The 21,082-nt window shown below is 37.9% G+C and overlaps 1 protein-coding gene across 1 annotated transcript in view; it reads right to left on the reverse strand.

The window, feature by feature from the left end:
* The window catches only part of TRANK1 (tetratricopeptide repeat and ankyrin repeat containing 1), a 126,458-nt gene that overhangs the window by 25,892 nt on the left and 79,484 nt on the right, over positions 1 to 21,082 (reverse strand). The window contains exons 14-15 of the mRNA XM_053600052.1: positions 8,932 to 9,078; positions 7,568 to 7,724 (exon numbers count right to left, since the gene is read on the reverse strand). Coding sequence (XP_053456027.1) covers positions 7,568 to 7,724; positions 8,932 to 9,078 — 304 coding nt within the window. The remainder of the gene's footprint in view (positions 1 to 7,567; positions 7,725 to 8,931; positions 9,079 to 21,082) is intronic.

Genomic DNA, 21,082 nt, shown 5'->3' on the forward strand with positions numbered 1-21,082 from the left:
TCTACCCCATTCTTTGTAATGGCTGAACAGTATTCCACCAAAATAACTATATTTGGCCTTTTCCTCATTGATGACACTTAGGTTGTTTTTAGTTCCTTGCAATTGCAAAGAAGGCTGTATGGAGCATCCTTATACATGAATCTTTGAGATTTTTAACACAAATATTTCAGATAGATTTCTAAAAGGGAAGTGCTGGGTCAAAAGATATGTGCACTCTTAATTTTGATAGATACTGTCAAATCTGCTGTACAAAATCTCCTAGCCATTTGTATTCTCCCACCAGGGCCTATTACCTCTAACCTTGTCATTGACCTTCACTTTTAAAGAACAAATAAAATACCTTCCCTAAATTTGAATATTCTTGATATCCTTCTCTTGCCTGACTGCACTGGCTAGAACTTCCAACATTATGTTGAATAGCAGTGGTGATAGTGGAAATCCTTGTTTTGTTCTAGTTCTAAATAAAAATGCTTCTATCCAGTATGATATTGGCTATGGGCTTGTTGTAGACAGCCTCTATCAGTTTAAGAAACATCCCATCTATGCCTATTTTCTTAAGTGTTCTTGTCAGAAAGGGATGCTGAATTTTGTCAAATGTTTTTTCTGCATCTATTGAGAGAACCATATGGTCATTTTTTGCTTCTATTTATATGGTGAATTACATTTATGGATTTACATATGCTGAATCAACCTTACACCCCTTGTAATAAAGCCCACCTAATTATGATGTATAATTGTTTTTTTTTTTTTTTGGTTGGGTCCTTTCCTAGTTTTGATATCAGGGTGATGTTTGCTTTGTAGAATGTGTTGGGGAGGATTCCTTCCTTCTCTATGTTTTGGAATAGGTTCTGCAATATAGGTATGAGCTCCTTTGAAGTTTTGGTAGAATCTAGTGTAAAACCATCTGAACTTTCCTTTTTTGGAAGATTTATTATTTTTGTTGCAATTTTGGTGCTTGATATTGGTCTGTTTGAAATTTCTAGATCTTTATGGTTGAGTTTAGGGAAGTAGTGTGATTCCAGGTATTGGTCCATTTCCTCCATGTTTTTAAATTTCTGAGCATACAGTTTTTTGTAGGAGTCAGTAATTATCTTTTGTACCTCTGTGGTATCTGCTCTTATTTTCCCTTTTTCATTTCTGACTGACGTTATTAGAGATCTTATTTTTCTGTTTCTAGTTAATTTGGATGAGGGTGTACTGATTTTATTAATCTTTTCAAAAAACCAACTTTTTGTTTCACTGATCTTCTGAATGGTTCTTATGTTCTCAATTTCATTTACTTCTGTTCTCCTTTTAGATATTTCTCTTCTTATGCTAGGTTTGGGATTGGATTGCGCTTCCTTTTCCAGTTCCTTAAGATGGTTCATTAGGTTGTTGATTTGAGCACTTTCTGTTTTTTGAATGTAGGCATTTAATTCAATAAATTCCCCTCTTGGGACTGCCTTTGAAGTATTCCACAAGTTTTGATAGCTTGTGCTTCACTGTCATTTTGTTAGAGAAATCTAATTATATCCTTATCTCCTCCTTGACCCACCTATCATTCGGCATAAGGTTGTTTAGTTTCCATTACTTTGTGTGGGGATGAAGGTTTTTGTTGGGGTTGATTTCTACCTTTATTCCCTTATAATCAGAAAAGATACAAGGTATAATTTCTATTCCTTTAATTTTGCTGAGGTTTGATTTGTTTCCTAGGATATGATTGATTTGGAGTACAACCCATGAGCTGGTGAGAAGAACGTATACTCAGTAGTTTGGGAGCCATCTATAGATGTTGTCAGGGTCTATTTGTGGTCACCACTTATCGGGGCCTGGGACTGGCCAGGTCTCTAGCTCCCAGTTAATTTAGGTTCTGGATGCAGACCACTAGGCTACCTTGTTCAGGAACAATTGCTCTTAGGCACCTGAGGGCTATTTGCTTCAGCAGAAGAGAGAGAGAGACAAAGACAGTATTTGAGGAAGTAAAGCAATCTTAGTAAGAAGAATACCAAAAAAAAAAAGAAAATAGTGACTAATTCTCACATAAATTGGATTCGATTTTGACTAAAGCACATTACTTAAACATTAATTTTTTTTTTTTTTGCAGTTTTTGGCTGGGGCTGGGTTTGAACCCACCACCTCCAGCATACGGGGCCGGCACCCTACTCCTTTGAGCCACAGGCACTGCCCTAAACATTAATTTTTACTTCAACTTGTTAATATATTGTTTAGGATATAGGATACTGCATCCCCATTTATAAGTGAATTACGTTTATAATTTCCCCTTTATAACAATGTATTTTTTCCAATTTTAATATCAGGTATATCCAGATTAAGTAGAATGATTTTGAAGATTTCTTCTTTTTCTATTGTCTATAAGATTGGCATGATCTGTTTTTTGAAATTATCTTTTATTTTTATTTATAAATATTAGTTGTCTATTTTTTGAGACTTTGGGAAAAAAATAAGAAGTTAATTGATTACTCCATACTGAACCTCAGAGTCAAAGCCTTCTATAACAGACATACTCTTACTTCACAATGCGAATGTCACTTTCTTTGCATTACTATTATTATTCTTGCTTAATACTTCGTTGCAACAATCATCTGATTTCTTCTCTGAATGTGTTTATCTTCATTCATTCTTTACAAGGTTTTTGTTTCTAGTCCTTATCTTAAACATTGTTATTGTTGTTAAATTTTAAGCCCTTTTAATTTTGTGAAGGCAAAAAGTGGAAACCTAATAAACACATGTATATGTAAAAATTTAAAAAAAGATAGTTTTTCTATAAAACAGATTATTTATTTTGTATTAAAAACACCACTATACTTGTTTTACACCATTTGTATACATGTGGTGATATTAATGCTGAACTGTAAAATTAATGAATTAAAATGTGACCATGAAATTTAAAAAATAAAGTCAGCTCAAAAAAAAAAAAAAAAAGAATACATCTTAGCAGTCATTAGCAGTCTTAGAATACATCTTAGCAGTCTTAAGCAATCTTAGAATACATCTTTGCAGTCTTTAGCAGTCTTTTATAGAGAGATGCCATGCAGGCATTCTGCAAGCAGGAAAAGTGACAAGAGTCAGAGTGAGCGGGTCCATGATAGAATGCATGTTCCCAACTGCTTTCTCCTCCAGCCTCTTATAGACACACTCCTGTGGCTCTTAACACCACAGGTGTAGAGACTGCCAATCACTGATGCTCTCATCTCGCAAGCTCTCATGTTTGTTAGGAGAGCCAAATCCCTCCCCATGCCCTTATCACCAAGGTGTTACATTACTGAGCTATACAGTGTTTCTTATAACTCTCACTCCTCCTTGCCATATGCTCTATGGGCTGCTACAACATGTCTATTAAGTTTAGTTGTTCTAGGTTTGCATTTAAGTCCCTTGTTTCTTTTATATAATTTCTGCTTAGAGGATCTGTCCAGTTCTGTCAGAGGTGTGTTGAAATCCCCAGTTATTATGGTTGTAGGATATCATATTGTACAGATCAATTAAGGTTCATTTTATATATCTGGGAGCATTTGAGTATGTAATGTTTAGGATTGAAATGTCTTCTTCTTGTATTGTTCCCTTGACCAGTATATAGTGTCCACCCTAGTCTTTATTTAAATTGGTTTAAATCCAATTGTATCTGCAAATAAGATTGTAACCCCTGTTTTCTTCTGACTTCCAATTGCTTGAAATATTATTTTCCAACCTTTCACCCTGAGTCTTGTTTTCTCCTTAGAGGTTAGATGTGTTTCCTGAATATAGCATATATTTGGCTTGTGCTTTCTTATCCAGTCAGCCAGCCTGTGCCTCTTCAGTGGGGAATTCAAGCCATTCACGTTTATTAAGAGAAATGATAAGTATAGTGGAGCTCTGTTCATCTTGTTTTGTGGAGGTCTATTGCTTAGTTTTATCCTTTGCACAATTGTGGAAGCCAGGTTTTGTCCTTAGTTTCTGAGTAGTCTATTGTGCGGGTCAGTATGAAAAATGGGTTTGAGTACTTCCTACAGAGCTGGTCTTGTGGTAAATTTCCTCAATGATGGCATGTCAGTAAAAGATTTGATTTCTTTATTGAATATGAAACTTAATTTAGCAGAATACAGAATTATGGGCTCAAAATTGTTTTAACAAGGTTAAAGACAAATAACCACCCTCTTCAGGCTTGAAAAATTTTAGCTGAACTCTCGTTCTTTTGCAGACAACATGATCTTATACTTAGAAAACTCGAGGGACTCATCCACTGGCTTATGGAAGTGATCAAGGAATATAGTAAAGTCTTGGGATACAAAATCAATATTTACAAATCAGTAGCCTTCACATAGGCCAATCACAGCCAAGCTGAGAAACAAATCAAAGACATAATACTTTTCACAATGCCTTCAAAGAAAATGAAATACCTGCCCTCAGAATGGGAGAAGATATTTGCAGGTTATGTCTCCGACAAAGGTTTAATAACCAGAATCCACAGAGAACTCAAATGCATTAGCAAGAAAAGAACAAGGGATCCCATCACAGGCTGGGCAAGGGACTTGAAGAGAAACTTCTCTGAAGAAGACAGGCGCACGGCCTTCAGACATATGAAAAAATGCTCATCATCTTTAATCATCAGAGAAATGCAAATCAAAACTACTTTGAGATATCATTTAACTCCAGTGAGACTAGCCTATATCACAAAATCCCAAGACCAGAGATGTTGGCATGGATGTGGAGAAAAGGGAACACTTTTGCACTGCTGGTGGGAATGCAAATTAATACATTCCTTTTGGAAAGAGATATGGAGAACACTTAGAGATCTAAAAATAGATCTGCCATTCAATCCTGTAATTCCCCTACTGGGCATATACCCAGAAGACCAAAAATCACACCATAACAAAGATATTTGTATCAGAATATTTATTGCAGCCCTACTCATAATTGCTAAGTCATGGAAAAAGCTCAAGTGCCCATCGATCCACGAATGGATCAATAAATTGTGGTATATGTACACCATGGAATATTATGCAGCCTTAAAGAAAGATGGAGACTTTACCTCTTTCATGTTTACATGCATGGAGCTGGAACATATTCTTCTTAGTAAAGTGTCTCAAGAATGGAAGAAAAAGTACCCAATGTACTCATCCTTATTATGAAACTAATGTAGGACCTTCACATGAAAGCTATATCCCAGTTATAACCTAAGAATAGGCAGAAAGGGGAAAGGGAGGGGAGGGAGGGGGGAGGAAGGGGGAAGGAGGGGGATTAATGGGATTATACCTGCGGTGCATCTTACAAGGGTATATGTGAATCCTAGTAAATGTGGAATGTAAAGGTCTTAGCAAAATAACTAAGAAAATGCTACAAAAGCTATGTTAACTAATGTGATGAAAATGTGTCAAACGATCTATGAACCAAGTGTATGGTGCCCCACGATCATACTAATGTACACAGTTACGGTTTAATAAAAATAAATAAAAAAAAAAGAAAATGAAATACCTGGGAATTTCGTAATTACCTAATAAAGGATGTGAATGATTTCTACACAGAAAACTACATAACACTGAGAAAAGAAATAGTGAAGATGTTAACAAATGGAATACATGCCATGCTCATGACTGGAAAGAATTAACATTGTTAAAATGTCCTACTACCCAAATCTACAGATTTAATTCAATCCCCATCAAAGCACCAACATCATACTTTGAAGAACTTAAAAAAATAATCACTGTGTTTCATGTAGAACCAGAAAGAAAACCTGAATAGCCAATGCAATTCTAAGAAATAAAAACAAATCTGAAGGATCGCATTACCAGACTTCAGGTTAAATAACATTTTGACAATGATCAAAACAGCATGGTACTGACACAAAGATAGAGACATAGACCTATGGAATAGAATACAGAACCTAGAAATAAAACAAGCCACCAATCTTCAATAAACCAAAGCATACACTGGGGAAAGGAATTTCTATTTAATAAATGTAGCTGGGAGAACTGGTTAACCACATATAGAAGACTGAAATTGGACTCACACCACTCACTAATTACAAAAATTGACTCTCACTGTACTAAGACATTTAAATTTAAGGTATGAAATGATAAAAATTCTAGAATAAAATATGGGGAAAACTCTTGACAAAATCGTTCTGGGAAAAGATTTTATGAAGAAGATCCCCCTGCCAATTGTAGCAACAGCAAACATTAATAAATGGGATGTGATCAAGCTAAAGAGCTTCTGCACAGCTAAGGGTACAACAACTAAAGCAAATAGACAGCCTTTAGAAGGGGAGGAGATATATGCATGTTAAGAATCTGATAAAGACCTAATAACTAAAATCTACAGAGAATTCAAACTAATTAAAAAGAAAAGAGAAAACAATCCCATTTATAAGTGGGCAAGAGTCTTGAGACTTGAACAGAAACTTCTCTGAAGAAGACAAATGGCCAACAAAAACATGGAAAAAATTCTCATCATCCCTAATCATCAGAGAAATTCAAATCAAAAATCACTCTGAGATATCACCTAAACTCAGTGATAATAGCCCACATTACAAAATCCCAAAGCTGCAGACACTGGCATGGATGTGGAGAAAAGGGAACACTTTGAAACAGCTGTTGGGATTGTAAATTAATACACCTCAATGGACAAAAGCATCAAGAATTCTCAAAGAGCTAAAAGTAAGTCTTCCATTTGATCCTGGAATCCCATTACTAGATATCTACCCAGAAGACAAAAAAATCATTTTACCGTAAGGACATCTGCACATGAATGTTTATTGCAGCAATTCACAATCATAAGACATGGCATCAACCCAAGTTCCCATCAACACATGAATGGATTAATAAACTGTGGTATATGTATTTAGATGGAGTTGAAGTACATTCTTCTTAATAAAGTATCCCAAGAATGGAAAAGCAAGTATCCAATGTATTCAATACTAATGTGAAACTAAAAGATAAACAACTACACACCCACATGAGAGAAAAACACATTAAATTCAAATGGTAGGGGAGGTAAAGGGCAAAGGGGAGGAGGGGGGGAATTGGTAAGCTCTCACCTAAGTTGCACAATGTAAGGGCATATAGCACATCCTCTGGGTGAGGGGCTCAGATACAACTTAAACTTTACCTAAGAAATACAAACAATGTAACCTAGTCATTTGTAACCATATATTAATCTGAAAAAAAAGGTGGACGTTAAATGATTGCTAAATATATGTCATAAAATGGTATAACGGACACTGAAAACTAAAGAGGGAGATTGAGAGGGGAATACAGGATAAAAAAATTACCTATGTATAGTGTAAAGTTTATCAGAATGTACACTATTCTGATAATAGGTACACTCAAAGCCTTGATTCATCATTATGCAATTCACCTATGTAGCAAATAACAGTTGTACTCCCTAAATCTATTAAAATTTTTAAAAGTTAAAAAAAAGTCTTCCCTTCCAAACCCACTATGACCATATTTTCCCATACTCCTTAACAGATGAATACCAAGTCTCGTTTCTCAAAAGATTATGGAAAGAAAGTCCTTTTTAAAAACTATAAACTCTTTACATCTAACCATAAGAATAGTAGAGAGAAACGTGCTTCCTCCAATAAAGATCTTACCTTTATTTTCATCTGTCTTCACAACTTGAACAAAATCTCTTCCAATGAAATATTTGAATGCAGGAGCCCGTTTCTCTCTGTTTTCATCAAAAATCCAGAGGTTGACACGAGCCCGTGTTATGGCAGTATATAGCTGCTTCAGCTCTCCATTGAGGAGCTAAAGGGAGGATTAAGGATAAAGATGATGAGCCTTTTGTCCCTATCCACCATATCAATGAGGTTACTCTGATTTTAGCAAAATACCAAAACTAAATTTTTGAGGGACACAGCATGACTGACTGCCAGGCACCCGGAGCTCACTGGGGCTGCAGCACAGGTGAGCAAGGTTCTAGGGAGGCCTTGAGAAACTCCAGCCCTTTCCCACACCATTTGTATAAGATAAAATATCATGAATCTTCCATAATTTTTCCTCTGCTTTTTCTGTTTTTGCTACAATTCTGAAATAATTAAAGATTCATCAGAAGGTACAAATATAGTACAGACAAGTTCTCTATTCAGTTTATCTCAATGGTTAAATCTTACACAGTTGCTATGACTTATTTGTAAAAATTAAAGCCAGACACCACAGTGGCTCGCCCCGTCATCCTAGCACTCTGGGAGATTGAGGAGCGTGGATTGCTTGAGCTGAGGTGTTCAAGACCAGCCTATGCAAGAGTGAGACACCATCTGTTCTAAAAACAGAAAAACTAGCCAGGTGTTGTTGTGGGTGCCTTATAGTCCAAGCTACTTAGGAGGCTGAGGCAAGATGATGGCTTGAGCCCAAGAGTTTGAGATTGCTGTGAGCTGTGACACCACAGCACTCTACCCAAGGAGACAGAATGACATTTTTGTCTTTTAAAAAAAATTAAGTTAAACCAGTCATATACCTTTTTTTTTCCTTTTTCTTTCTTTCTTTCTTTTTCTCTCTCTCCCTCTCCTTCTCTGAGTGCAGTGGCATCATCATAGCTCACTTACAGCAACCCCGAACTCCTCAGCTCAAGTGATTCTCCTGACTCAGCCTCTCGAGTAGCTGGGACTACAAGTGCACACCACCATGCACAGCCATTCACTTCTATCATAACTATCATTAGTACTAAATTACCCAAGACCTACTGCATGATTGCGTCAAAATTTCTGAATAGAGCTGAATTCTAGAAATGACTAGAAGGTACAAACTTCCCCCTTCCACTATCAGACAGCACCCACCCATCAAGCCTAGCTCCCTACTGGGATCCATATCCCTCTCTTGCCCATTCCCCACTCTAGTTGTTGGTGTACAGGAAAACAAGGCAAGATAAAGGCTCTATTTTTCATCTCATCTTCTCTTCCAAACCTTGTTTGGGTCCCATGTCAAATAAGTATATTAACAAATGGCAGAAACTCGCCTTGTACATTTCTGGATTCACCATGAGAGACCGACTTTGAGAAGAGCTCAGCTTCTCCAGGGGCACTTCAACCAATGGCCGATTTTCCTCTCTGGAGTCAGATGATGAAGGTGTAAATGAGGAAATGATCTTCCATTCCTTGTAAGCCTGAACAACAATAAATTAAAGACAAATATAATATGCTTTTGAATTGTACATACGGTCTCCTCAAGCTTGGCAAAGAATTGAGCCCCACCTAAGAGCCAGGCCTTCCACCCCAGCTGTGAGGAAGGTCATCTTGTGGTGTTGGAATGGATGGGAAAAGGCTCCAGTTGCACAGCCCAGAATTAGGGAAGCTCCTGTGAAAATTTCCCAGAAACTTGACCAAGGTAGCTAAGAAGCCAGCACCTGTGCCCACTTCTATGAGGAATGCTGAGGAATTTTATAATAGACAGAGAAATTCTCACCCCTTCTCACAACATGGTTAAGAGATGCCACTTAGGATCAGCAGTTAAGACATATATGGTAGAATTCTCTAACTAATGAGCCCAGGATGAAAAGAATTCAGGTACAATGGCATATATTGTACAAGGTAGACTCTGAAATCAGACAGAACAAATCCATACCTCAATTCTCCTACTTATTAACTATATGAACTTAGAAACACTGTTTACTCTCTTGCTTTGTAAAATGAGGATACTAATACCCAACTTTTCACAGGAATGGCGTAAATTCACACCTGACATGAACAAAGCATGATATCTAGATAAGCACACTTTTAACTTTGACTCAACATGCACAAAAAAAAAATCCATGCATAAAAGCAGCAAATGTTTACCAAAATATTTATACCCCCGTAATATTCTGAAATTTAAAAAATGATCAAATGACCAACTTTGGATAGAGTAACAGAGTTATGATAAGGAGGTATTATCACTGCAAGTTATACAGGTGTGTTTATACTTATATGTTTTATTTTCCTTATAAAACACCAAGTATTACATGAATGAAATAGCAAGTATAATAATGAGACATTCTGGTAAATGTTTGTTAAGAAATCCAATATATATTGCCTGAAAATATATGGAAGAAGATTTTTTTTTTTTTTTTTTTTTTGTAGAGACAGAGTCTCACTGTACTGCCCTCAGGTAGAGTGCCGTGGTGTCACACGGCTCACAGCAACCTCTAACGCTTGGGCTTACGCGATTCTCTTGCCTCAGCCTCCCAAGCAGCTGGGACTACAGGCGCACGCTAAAACGCCCGGCTATTTTTCTGTTGCAGTTTGGCCGGGGCTGGGTCCGAACCCGCCACCCTCGGCATATGGGGCTGGCGCTCTACTCACGGAGCCACAGGCGCCGCCCAGGAAGAAGATTTATTTAAAAAAATTCTACTGGGGGACAGCGCCTGTGGCTCAGTGAGTAGAGCACTGTACCCATACACCGAGGGTGGCGGGTTCAAACCCAGCCCCGGCCAAACTGCAACAACAAAAAAAAAAATAGCCAGGCGTTGTGGCAGATGTCTCTAGTCCCAGCTGCTCGGGAGGCTGAGGCAAGAGAATCACATGAGCCCAATAGCTGGAGGTTGCTGTGAGCTGTGATGCCACAGCACTCTACAGAGGACAATAAAGTGAGACTCTGTCTCTACCAAAAAAAAAAAATTCTACTGGGGAGGAGGCAAGATGGCCGACTAGAGCCAGCTTTCCACAGAGGCTCCCATCCAGAAGGAGAGTTAAAGGACAGAAGTTTATCAAGTAAGCTAATGGTTTGGGGCTGAGCTAAGAGAGAATACTGAAGAGAGCACATCACCCCTGCTGAGGTGAGCTGCAACCCCATGGAAACAAACAATAGGTAGAAAACCCATTACAAAGTGGATGGGAGTCCCCTCCCCCATGAGAACAGCTCCCAGTGTACTTTCTACAAACAAAGCGAGCAGAGTTCAGATCTCTTCTTTTTCTATTCCTCAGGAGAGAACCACTAAAAACCGGATCACCTTCCCCAGAGAGGACCCACTAGTGTGCCATGGCATTCTCCCACCAGGCATAAAACTGAACATTTTCTCTACCAGCAATTCTGAATTCCCAGCACTCCCCTCCACTCACACCCTGAGGTCTGGAAGCCTGTCCCCTGCAGAGTCCAGACTCTTGGGCATTTTCTGGAGAGGTATGGACAAGGCGTGGGCTGTTACAAGTCTATGCTGAATCTGCAGCACAGGTATAAGTGGAGACTGTGGTGCGAGGGAGCCATACAGGAGAGGGAGAAACAGTGCCCCAAGCACAGTGCAACAACAGCAACAGCGGCAGCAGTGGGAACAATAGGGCTCACACCCCTGGTGGTATTTTGGAGAAACACTTCCCATCTCTCTTACCAATCACAGGGAGCCAGGTCACTACTCTAGTGGCAGTCACAGAAATGCAGGCCCCGGAAGCAAAGGCTATACCTGAGGCGGTACCTTCCTGGGCAGGGTGCAGCGAGGACAGAGAATAGAATATGCTCATGCAGAGGCAGCATACTCTCAGAGCAGGGCTGAGTCAGAATTGTTGCTTTTATGAGCCCAAGATGCACCCAACTCCAATGGAGCATAGCTGGGACAAAAGCAGGCATGGCAGAGGCATCAGCTCAGAGAGGGGCAGGAACTGAGAACCCTTTCTGAGCTCTAACAACGCCTGCCCCAACGCAGAGTGCAGTGGAGACAGAGACTCCAGCTCTGTGAGAACTGGTGTAGCGGCAGCAGCACAGGGCAGGGCTGTCGCAGTTTCTGTGAATTCAAACAGTGCCTGGCCCACAGTGGAATACAGCCAGGACAGAAACGCAAATTCTGCAAGCAAGAATATAAGTGGCAGCAACATCAATCTGGGGTGGGGCTGAAACTGAGCAACACTACCCAGCTTCCATTAAGCACCCCAGGTAGTCAGGCTTCAGCTCCCCCTGCTGGCTGGTGGCAGAGTGCAGCAGCCTGACCAAGGAGATATAGATCTCCCTGTGACTCAAGCAGGTGCAACTGCTCAAGCAGGCTGTAGTACTGCACAGGTCCTTTGCAAAGCTATAGGAGAAAAGCTGCAGTCACCTGTCCCAGCTCTTGGACAAAGGGCTGGTTAATCACTACTCCAGGATCCCCCAATCCAATTTCACAGTACCTGCTCGTCTAGCCAAACAAGGAAAAATAATCATGGGGGAGAATCAGTGCAAAAACTCTAGTAACATGAATAATCAGAGTAGATCAACTCCCCCAAGGAACGACAAGGTGGACACACCAGAAGATCCCATTCATAAACAAATGGCTGAAATATCAGAAATCAAGTTTCGAATTTGGATAGCAAATAAGATTAACAGAAGTAAAGTTGGAATTAGAAATTCTAGGAATAATTCAAAAGTTGTCTCAAGAATTCAATGAATTCAAAGACAAAAATCTCCAAAGATATTGACACATGGAGAAAACAATTTGCAGCCCTCCAAGATATGAAAAACACAGTAGAATCCCTCAGTAACAGAATGGAGCAGGCAGAAGAAGGATTTCTGGCATTGAAGACAAAGCTCTTGAACGCTCCCAAACCCTCAAAGAGGAAGAGAAGTGGAGAGCAAAAATGGATCATTCTCTCAGAAAGCTGTAAGATCATTCCAAAAAAACTAATATTCGCCTTATAGGAATTCCTGAAGGTGATGAGGTTGCTTTGAAAGGCCCAGATACTCTACTCCAAGAGATAATCGAGGAGAACTTTCCAAACATGGCAAGAGATTATGAAATTCAGATAGCAGACAGTTTCAGAACCCCATCACGACTCAATCCAAATAAAGCATCTCCTAGACACATTATAATTAATATTGCCAAAGTTAACATGAAGGAAAAATTCTGCAAGCAGCCAGACATAAGAAACCCATAACCTACAATGGGAAGAATATTAGAATGACTACAGATCTCTCTGCTGAAAACTTTCAAGCTAGAAGAGGGTGGTCATTGACTTTTAATCTCCTAAAACAAAATAACTTTCAACTCAGGATCCTGTATACAGCTAAACTGATTTTCATTTATGATGGAGAACTTAAAAAATTTAATGACATTCACATATTGAGGAAATTTGCCATAACTAAACCAGCTCTCTGGGATATTCTCAGACCGATCCTTCACAATGACCACCACAATGCTCTATGACCAAAGTAAACTCACTCAGAAACTTTTGATCAAATTCCAACTTCCACAGCGCTGAAAGGATTAAAAATGTCCACTGGACTTTCAAAAAACTCAACACCCAAAATATTACCAGGCTTATCAATACTCTCAATTAATGTAAATGGCTTAAATTGTCCTCTTAAGAGGCACAGGTTGGTTGACTGGATATAAAAACTCAGGCCAGATATCTGCTGCATACAAGAATCTCATCTTACCTTAAAGGATAAATATAGACTCAGGGAGAAGGGATGGACATCTGTAATCCAGGCAAATAGAAATCAGAAAAAAAGCAGGGTGGCGATTTTATTTGCAGGCTTTAAACCAACAAAAGTAAGGAAAGACAAGGACGGTCACTTCATATTTGTTAAGGGAAACACTCAATTGATGAGATGATGAGATGAAATGAGATGTCAATTATTATTATGCGCCCAACCAGAATGTTCCTCAATTTATAAGGGAGACCCTAACAGACATGAACAATGTGGGCAAATCTTCCAGCACCATAATACTTAGAGATTTTAACACCCCTTTGGCAGTGTTGGATAGATTCTCCAATAAGAAACTAAGCACAGAAATTTTGGACTTAAACATCACCATACAACATGTGAATTTAATAGACATCTACAGAACATTTCATCCTAACAAAACTGAATACACATTCTTCTCATCTACCCATGGAATATTCTCCAAAATTGATCACATCTTAGGTCACAAGTCTAACCTCAGCAAATTGAAAAGAACAGAAGATATTTTCTCAGATCATCAAGCAATAAAAGTTGAACTCATGAATAACAGGTATCTGCATACTCATACAAAGTCATGGAAACTAAATAACATTATACTGAATGATAGCTGGGCCACAGATGAGAATAAGAAGGAAATTCCCAAATTTTTGGAACAAAACAATAATGAAGACATGAATTACCAGAACCTCTGGGATTTTGCAAAGTCAGTCTTAAGAGGGAAAGTTACACCATTGCAAGCCTTCCTCAAAAGAATGGAAAGAAAGAAGTCAATAACTTAATGGGACATCTTAAGCAACTAGAAAAGGAAGAACTTTCCAACCCCAAACCCAGCAGAAGAAAAGAAATAACTAAAATTAGAGCAGAATTAAATGAAATTGAAAACAAAAGAATTATTCAAAAGATCAATGAATTAAAAAGTTAGTTTTTTACAAAATTGATAAACCTTTGGCCAACCTAACCAAAAATAGAAAATTAAAGTCCCTAATATCATCAATCAGAAATGACAAAGGCAAAATAACAGACATCTCAGAAATTTAAATTTAATGAATACTACAAAACACTTTATACTCAGAAATAAGAAAATCTGAAAGAAATTGACCAATATGTGAAAGCACACCAACTTCGTAGACATAATCAGACAGAATTGGAAATGTTGAAGAAACGTATATCAATACTGAAATAGAATCAACTATACAAAATCTCCCAAAAAAGAAGAGTCTGGGACCAGATGGCTTCACATCAGAATTCTACCAAACCTTTAAAGAGGAACTAGTACCTATATTACTTAACCTTTTCCAAAATATCGAAAAAGAAGGAATACTTCTCAACACCTTCTATGAAGCAAATATCACCCTGATCCCCAAACCAGGAAAAGACCATACAAGAAAAGAAAATTATAGACCAATATCTTTAATGAAAATAGATGCAAAAATATTCAAAATACTTGAAGAAATTGGCCTGGGAGAATATTTTATGAGGAGGACCCTCTGGGCAATTGAAGCAACACCAAAAATATATTACTGGGATCTGATCAAACTAAAAAGCTTCTGCACAGCCAAGAACACAGTAAGTAAAGAAAGCAGACAGCCCTCAGAATGGGAGAGGATATTTGCAGTTTATGCTTCTGACAAAGGTTTGATAACCAGAATCCACAGAAAACTGAAACTTATTAATAAGAAATGAAAAAGTAATCCCATTTCATTGTGGGCAAAGGACTTGAACAAAAGCTTCTCTGAAGAAGATAGGCACATAGCCTACAGACACATGAAAAAATGCTCATCATCTTTAATCATCAGAGAAATGCAAATCAAAACCACTTTGTGGTATTATGTAACTCCATTAAGAGTGGCTCACATAACAAAATCCTAAAACCAGAGATGCTGACATGGATGTGGAGAAAAGGAAATACTTCTAGTGGGAATGCAAGCTAATACATTCCTTTCGGAAAGAAGTATGGAGAATACTTGGGATCTAAAAGTATACCTGCCGTTTGATCCTGCAATTCCTCTACTAGACAAATATCCAAAAGACCCAAAAATCACTTTATAAAAAAGATACTTGCACCAGATTGCTCGCTGCAGCTAAATTCATAATAGGCAAATCATGGAAGAAGCCCAAGTGCCCACTGACCCATGAATGGATTAATAAATTGTGGTAAATGTATACGATGGAATATTATACAGCCTTAAAAAAGATGGAGACTTACCTCTTTTACATTTACATGGATGGAACTGGAACATACCCTACTTAGTAAAGTATCTTAACAATCGAAGAAAAAATGTCCAATATACTCAATACTATTATGAAACCAATTTACAATCACTCACTTTCGTATAAAGAATAGATCACAACTATGACCCAGGATGAAGAAGGGAGGGCAGGGGGACAGGATGGAAGGGGGGAGGAACTAGTACCTATATTACTCAACCTGTTCCAAAATGTAGAAAAAGAAGGAAGACTACCCAACACATTCTATGAAGCAAACATCACCCTGATCCCCAAACCAGGAAAAGACCCAACAAGAAAAAGAAAAGAAAAGAAAATTATAGACCAATATCACTAATGAATATAGATGCAAAAATATTCAACAAGATCCTAACAAACAGAATCCAGCAACACATCAAACAAATTATACATCGTGACCAAGTCGGTTTTATCCCAGGGTCTCAAGGATGGTTTAATATACGTAAATCTATAGGTATAATTCAGCACATAAACAAATTAAAAAACAAAGACCATATCATTCTCTCAATTGACGCAGAAAAACCTTTTGATAATGTCCAGCATCCCTTCATGATCAAAACACTTAAGAAAATTGGTATAGAAGGGACATTTCTTAAACTGATAGAGGCCACATGCCACAAACCCACAGCCGATATTGTATTCAATGGAGTTAAATTGAAATCATTTCCACTCAGATCAGGAACCAGACAAGGGTGCCCATTGTCTCCACTGCTCTTTAACATTGTAATGGAAGTTTTAGCCATCACAATTAGGGAAGAAAAGGCGATCAAGGGTATCCAGATAGGGTCAGAAGAGATCAAACATTCACTCTTTGCAGATGATATGATTGTATATCTGGAAAACACCAGCGATTCTACTACAAAACTCTTAGAAGTGATCAAGGAATACATCAGTGTCTCAGGTTACAAAATCAAGATTCATAAATCGGTAGCCTTTATATATACCAACAATAGTCAAGCTGAAAAAAAAAATTAAGGACTCTATTCCATTCACAGTAGTGCCAAGGAAGATGAAATATTTGGAAGTTTATCTAACAAAGGACGTGAAAGATCCCTATAATGAGAACTATGAAACTCTAAGAAAAGAAATAGCTGAAAACATTAACAAATGGAAAAATATAGCATGCTCATGGCTGGGAAGAATCAACATTGTTAAAATGTCCATACTTCCCAAAGCAATATACAATTTTAATGCAATCCCTATTAAAGCTTCACTGTCATACTTTAAAGATCTTGAAAAAATAACACTTGGTTTTATATGGAATCAGAAAAAACTTCGAATAGCCAAGACATTACTCAGAAATAAAAACAAAGCAGGAAGAATTACGCTACCAGACCTCAGACTATACTATAAATCGATAGTGATCAAAACGGCATGGTACTGGCACAAAACAGAGAGGTAGATGTCTGGAACAGAATAGAGAACCAAGAGATGAATCCAGCTACTTACTGTTATTTGATCTTTGACAAGCCAATTAAAAACATTCAGTGGGGAAATGATTCCCTATTTAACAAATGGTGCTGGGAGGACTGGCTGGCAACCTGTAGAAGACTGAATCTGGACCCACACCTTTCACCATTAACTAAGATAGACTCTCACTGGATTAAAGATTTAAACTTAAGACATGAAACTATAAAAATACTAGAAGAGAGTGCAGGGAAAACCCTTGAAGAAATCGGTCTGGGTGAGTATTTTATTAGGAGGACCCCCCCGGGCAATTGAAGCAGCTTCAAAAATACACTACTGGGACCTGATCAAACTAAAAAGCTTCTGCACAGCCAAAAACACAGTAAGTAAAGCAAGCAAACAGCCCTCAGAATGGGAGAAGATATTTGCAGGTTATGTCTCTGGCAAAGGTTTAATAACCAGAATCCACAGAGAACTCAAATGGATAAGCAAGAAAAGAACAAGTGATCCCATCACAGGCTGGGTAAGGGACTTAAAGAGAAACTTCTCTGAAGAAGACAGGTGCACAGCCTGCAGACATATGAAAAAATGCTCATCATTTTAATCATCGGAGAAATGCAAATCAAAACTACCTGGAGATACCGTCTAAGTCCAGTAAGATTAGCCCATATCACAAAATCCCAAGACCAGAGAAAGGGAACACTTCTACACTGCTGGTGGGAATGAAAATTAATACATTCCTTTTGGAAAGATGTTTGGAGAACACTTAGAGATCTAAAAATAGATCTGCCATTCAATCCTATAATTCCTCTACTAGGTATATATCCAGAAGACCAAAATCACATTATAATAAAGATATTTGTACCAGAATGTTTATTGCAGCCCAATTCACAATTGCTAAGTCATGGAAAAAGCCCAAGTGCCCATTGATCACGAACAGATTAATAAATTGTGGAATATGTACACCATGGAATATTACACAGTCTTAAAGAAAGATGGAGACTTTACCTCTTTCATGTTTACAGGGATGGAGCTGGAACATATTCTTGTTAGTAAAGTATCTCAAGAATGGAAGAAAAAGTATCCAATGTACTCAACCCTACTTTGAAAATAATTTATGGCTTTCATATGAAAGCTATAATGCAGTTATGACCTAAGAATATGGGGAAGGGGGAGAGGGACCGGAGGGAAGGGGGAGAATGGGCAGAGGGAGGGTGATTGGTGGGATTACACCTGTGGTGCATCTTACAAGGGTACATGTGAAACTTAGTAAATGTAGAATATAATTGTCATAACACAATAACTAAGAAAATGCCAGGAATGCTATGTTAACCAGTGTGATGAAAATGTGTCAAACTGTTTATAAAACCAGTGTATGGTGCCCCATGATCACATTAATGTACACAGCTATGATATAATATTAATAAAAAAAAAGAAATAACAATAGACTCCTCAGAAATTCAAAAAATCCATAATGGATATTACAAGAAACTCTATTCTCAGAAATACGTAAATCTGAAGGAAATTGACCAATACTTAGAAGCACCTCACCTTCCTAAATGAGGTGGAAATGTTAAACAGGCCTACATCAAGCTGTGAAATAGCATCAACTATACAAAATCTCCCCAAAAAGTAAAGTCTAGAACCAGATGGCTTTACGTCAGAATTCTACCAAACCTTTGAAGAGGAACTAGTACCTATATTACTTAACCTTTTCCAAAATATAGAAATAGAAGGAATACTAACTGACACATTCTATGAAGCAAACATCACCTTGATCCCCAAACCAGGAAAAGACCCAAGAAAAGAAAACTATAGACCTATATCACTAATGAATATTGATGCAAAAATATTCAACAAGATCCTAACAAACAGATCCAGCAACACATCAAACAAATTATATACCATGACGAAGTGGGTTTTATCCCAAGATCTCAAGGCTGGTTCAATATACATAAATCTATGAATATAATTCATCACATAAACAAAATAAAAAAATAAAGACCATATGATTCTCTCAATTGATGGCAGAAAAAGCTTTTGATAATATTCAGCATCTTTTCATGATCAGAACACTTAAGAAAATAGGTGTAGAAGGGATATTTCTTAAACTGATAGAGGCCATCTACAGCAAACCCATAGCCAATATCATATTGAATGGAGTTAAATTGGAATCATTCCAATCAGATCAGGAACCACAGGCATGGTTGCCCATTGTCCCCACTGCTTTTTAACATTGTAATGGAAGTCTTAGCCATCGCAATTAGGCAAGAAAAGGCAATCAAGGGTATACAAATAGGGTCAGAGGAGATCAAACTTTCACTCTTCGCAGATAATATGACTGTGTATCTGGAAAATGCCAGGGATTCAACTACAAAACCGTAGAAATGATGAAGGAATATAGCGATGTCTCAGTACATTACAAAACCAATACTCACAAATCTGTAGCATTTATATATACCAATGACAGTCAAGCTGAAAAAAAAAACAGTCAAGGACTCTATTTCTTTTACAGTAGTGCCAAAGAAGATGAAATATTTAAGTTTACCTAACAAAGGATGTGAAAGATCTCTATAAGGAGAACTATGAAACTCTAATAAAAGAAATAGCTGAAGATGTTAACAAATGGGAAAAACATAACATGCTCATGGCTGGGAAGAATCAACATTGTTAAAATGTCCACACTACCCAAAGCAATATACAATTTTAATGCAATCCCTATAAAAGCACTACTGTCATACTTTAAAGACCTCGAGAAAATAATACTTCGTTTTATATGGAATCAGAAAAAAACCTCAAATAGCCAAGACATTACTCAGAAATAAAAACAAAGCAGGAGGAATCATGCTACCAGACCTCAGACTATAAATCAACAGTGATCAAAACAGCATGGCACTGGCCCAGAAAAAGAGAGGTAGATATCTACCAGACCTCAGACTTTACTACAAATCGATAGTGATCAAAACAGCATGGTACTGGCACAAAAACAGAGAAGTAGATATCTGGAACAGAATAGAGAACCAAGAGATGAACCCCCAGCTACTTACTGTCATTTGATCTTCAATAGGCCAATCAAAAACATTCAGAGGGGAAAAGATTCCCTATTTAACAAATGGTGCTGCGTGAACTGGCTCGCAACCTATAAAAGACTGAAACTGGACCCACACCTTTCACCATTAACAAAGATAGACTCACTGGATAAAAGATTTAAACGTAAGACATGAAACTATAAAAATACTAGAAGAAAGTGCAGGGAAAATACCTGAAGAAATCGGCCTGGGAGAATTTTTTTTTTTTGGGGGGGGGGCTGGGGCCAGGTTTGAACTCGCCACCTCCAATAGGGCCAGCACCCTACTCCTTAAGCTACAGGCACTGCCCAGGGAGAATATTTTATGAGGAGGACTCCCTGGGCAATTGAAGTAATACCAAAAATACATTACTGGGATCTGATCAAACTAAAAAGCTTCTGCACAGCCAAGAACACAGTACGCAAAGCAAGCAGACAGCTGTCAGAATAGGAGAAGATATTTGCAGGTTATGTCTCTGATGAAGGTTTAATAACCAGAATCCAGAGAACTCAAATGTATTAGCAAGAAAAGAACAAGTGATCCTATCTCAGGCTGGGCAAGGGTCTTGAAGAGAAACTTCTCTGAAGAAGACAGGTGCACAGCCTATAGACACATGAAAAAATACTAATCATCCTTAATCATCAGAGAAATGCAAATCAAAACCACTTTGAGATATCATCTAACTCCAGTAAGAGTAGCCCACATCACAAAATCCAGAGATGTTGGCATAGATGTGGAGAAAAGGGAATACTTCTGCACTGCTGGTGGGAATGCAAACTAGTATGTTCCTTTTGGAAAGATATTTAGGGATCTAAAAATAGACCTGCCATTCAATCCTACAATTCCTCTACTAGGTATATATCCAGAAGACCAAAAATCACTATAACAAAGATATCTGCTCCAGAATGTTTATTGCAGCCCAATTCATAATTGTTAAGTCATGGAAGATGCCCAAATGCCCATCAACCCACGAATGGATTAACAAATTGTGTACACCATGGAATATTATGCAGCCTTTAAAAAAGATGGAGACTTTACCTCTTT

The sequence above is a fragment of the Nycticebus coucang genome, chromosome 8 (genome assembly GCF_027406575.1).
Source record: "Nycticebus coucang isolate mNycCou1 chromosome 8, mNycCou1.pri, whole genome shotgun sequence".
In the NCBI taxonomy this organism is placed as follows: domain Eukaryota; kingdom Metazoa; phylum Chordata; class Mammalia; order Primates; family Lorisidae; genus Nycticebus; species Nycticebus coucang.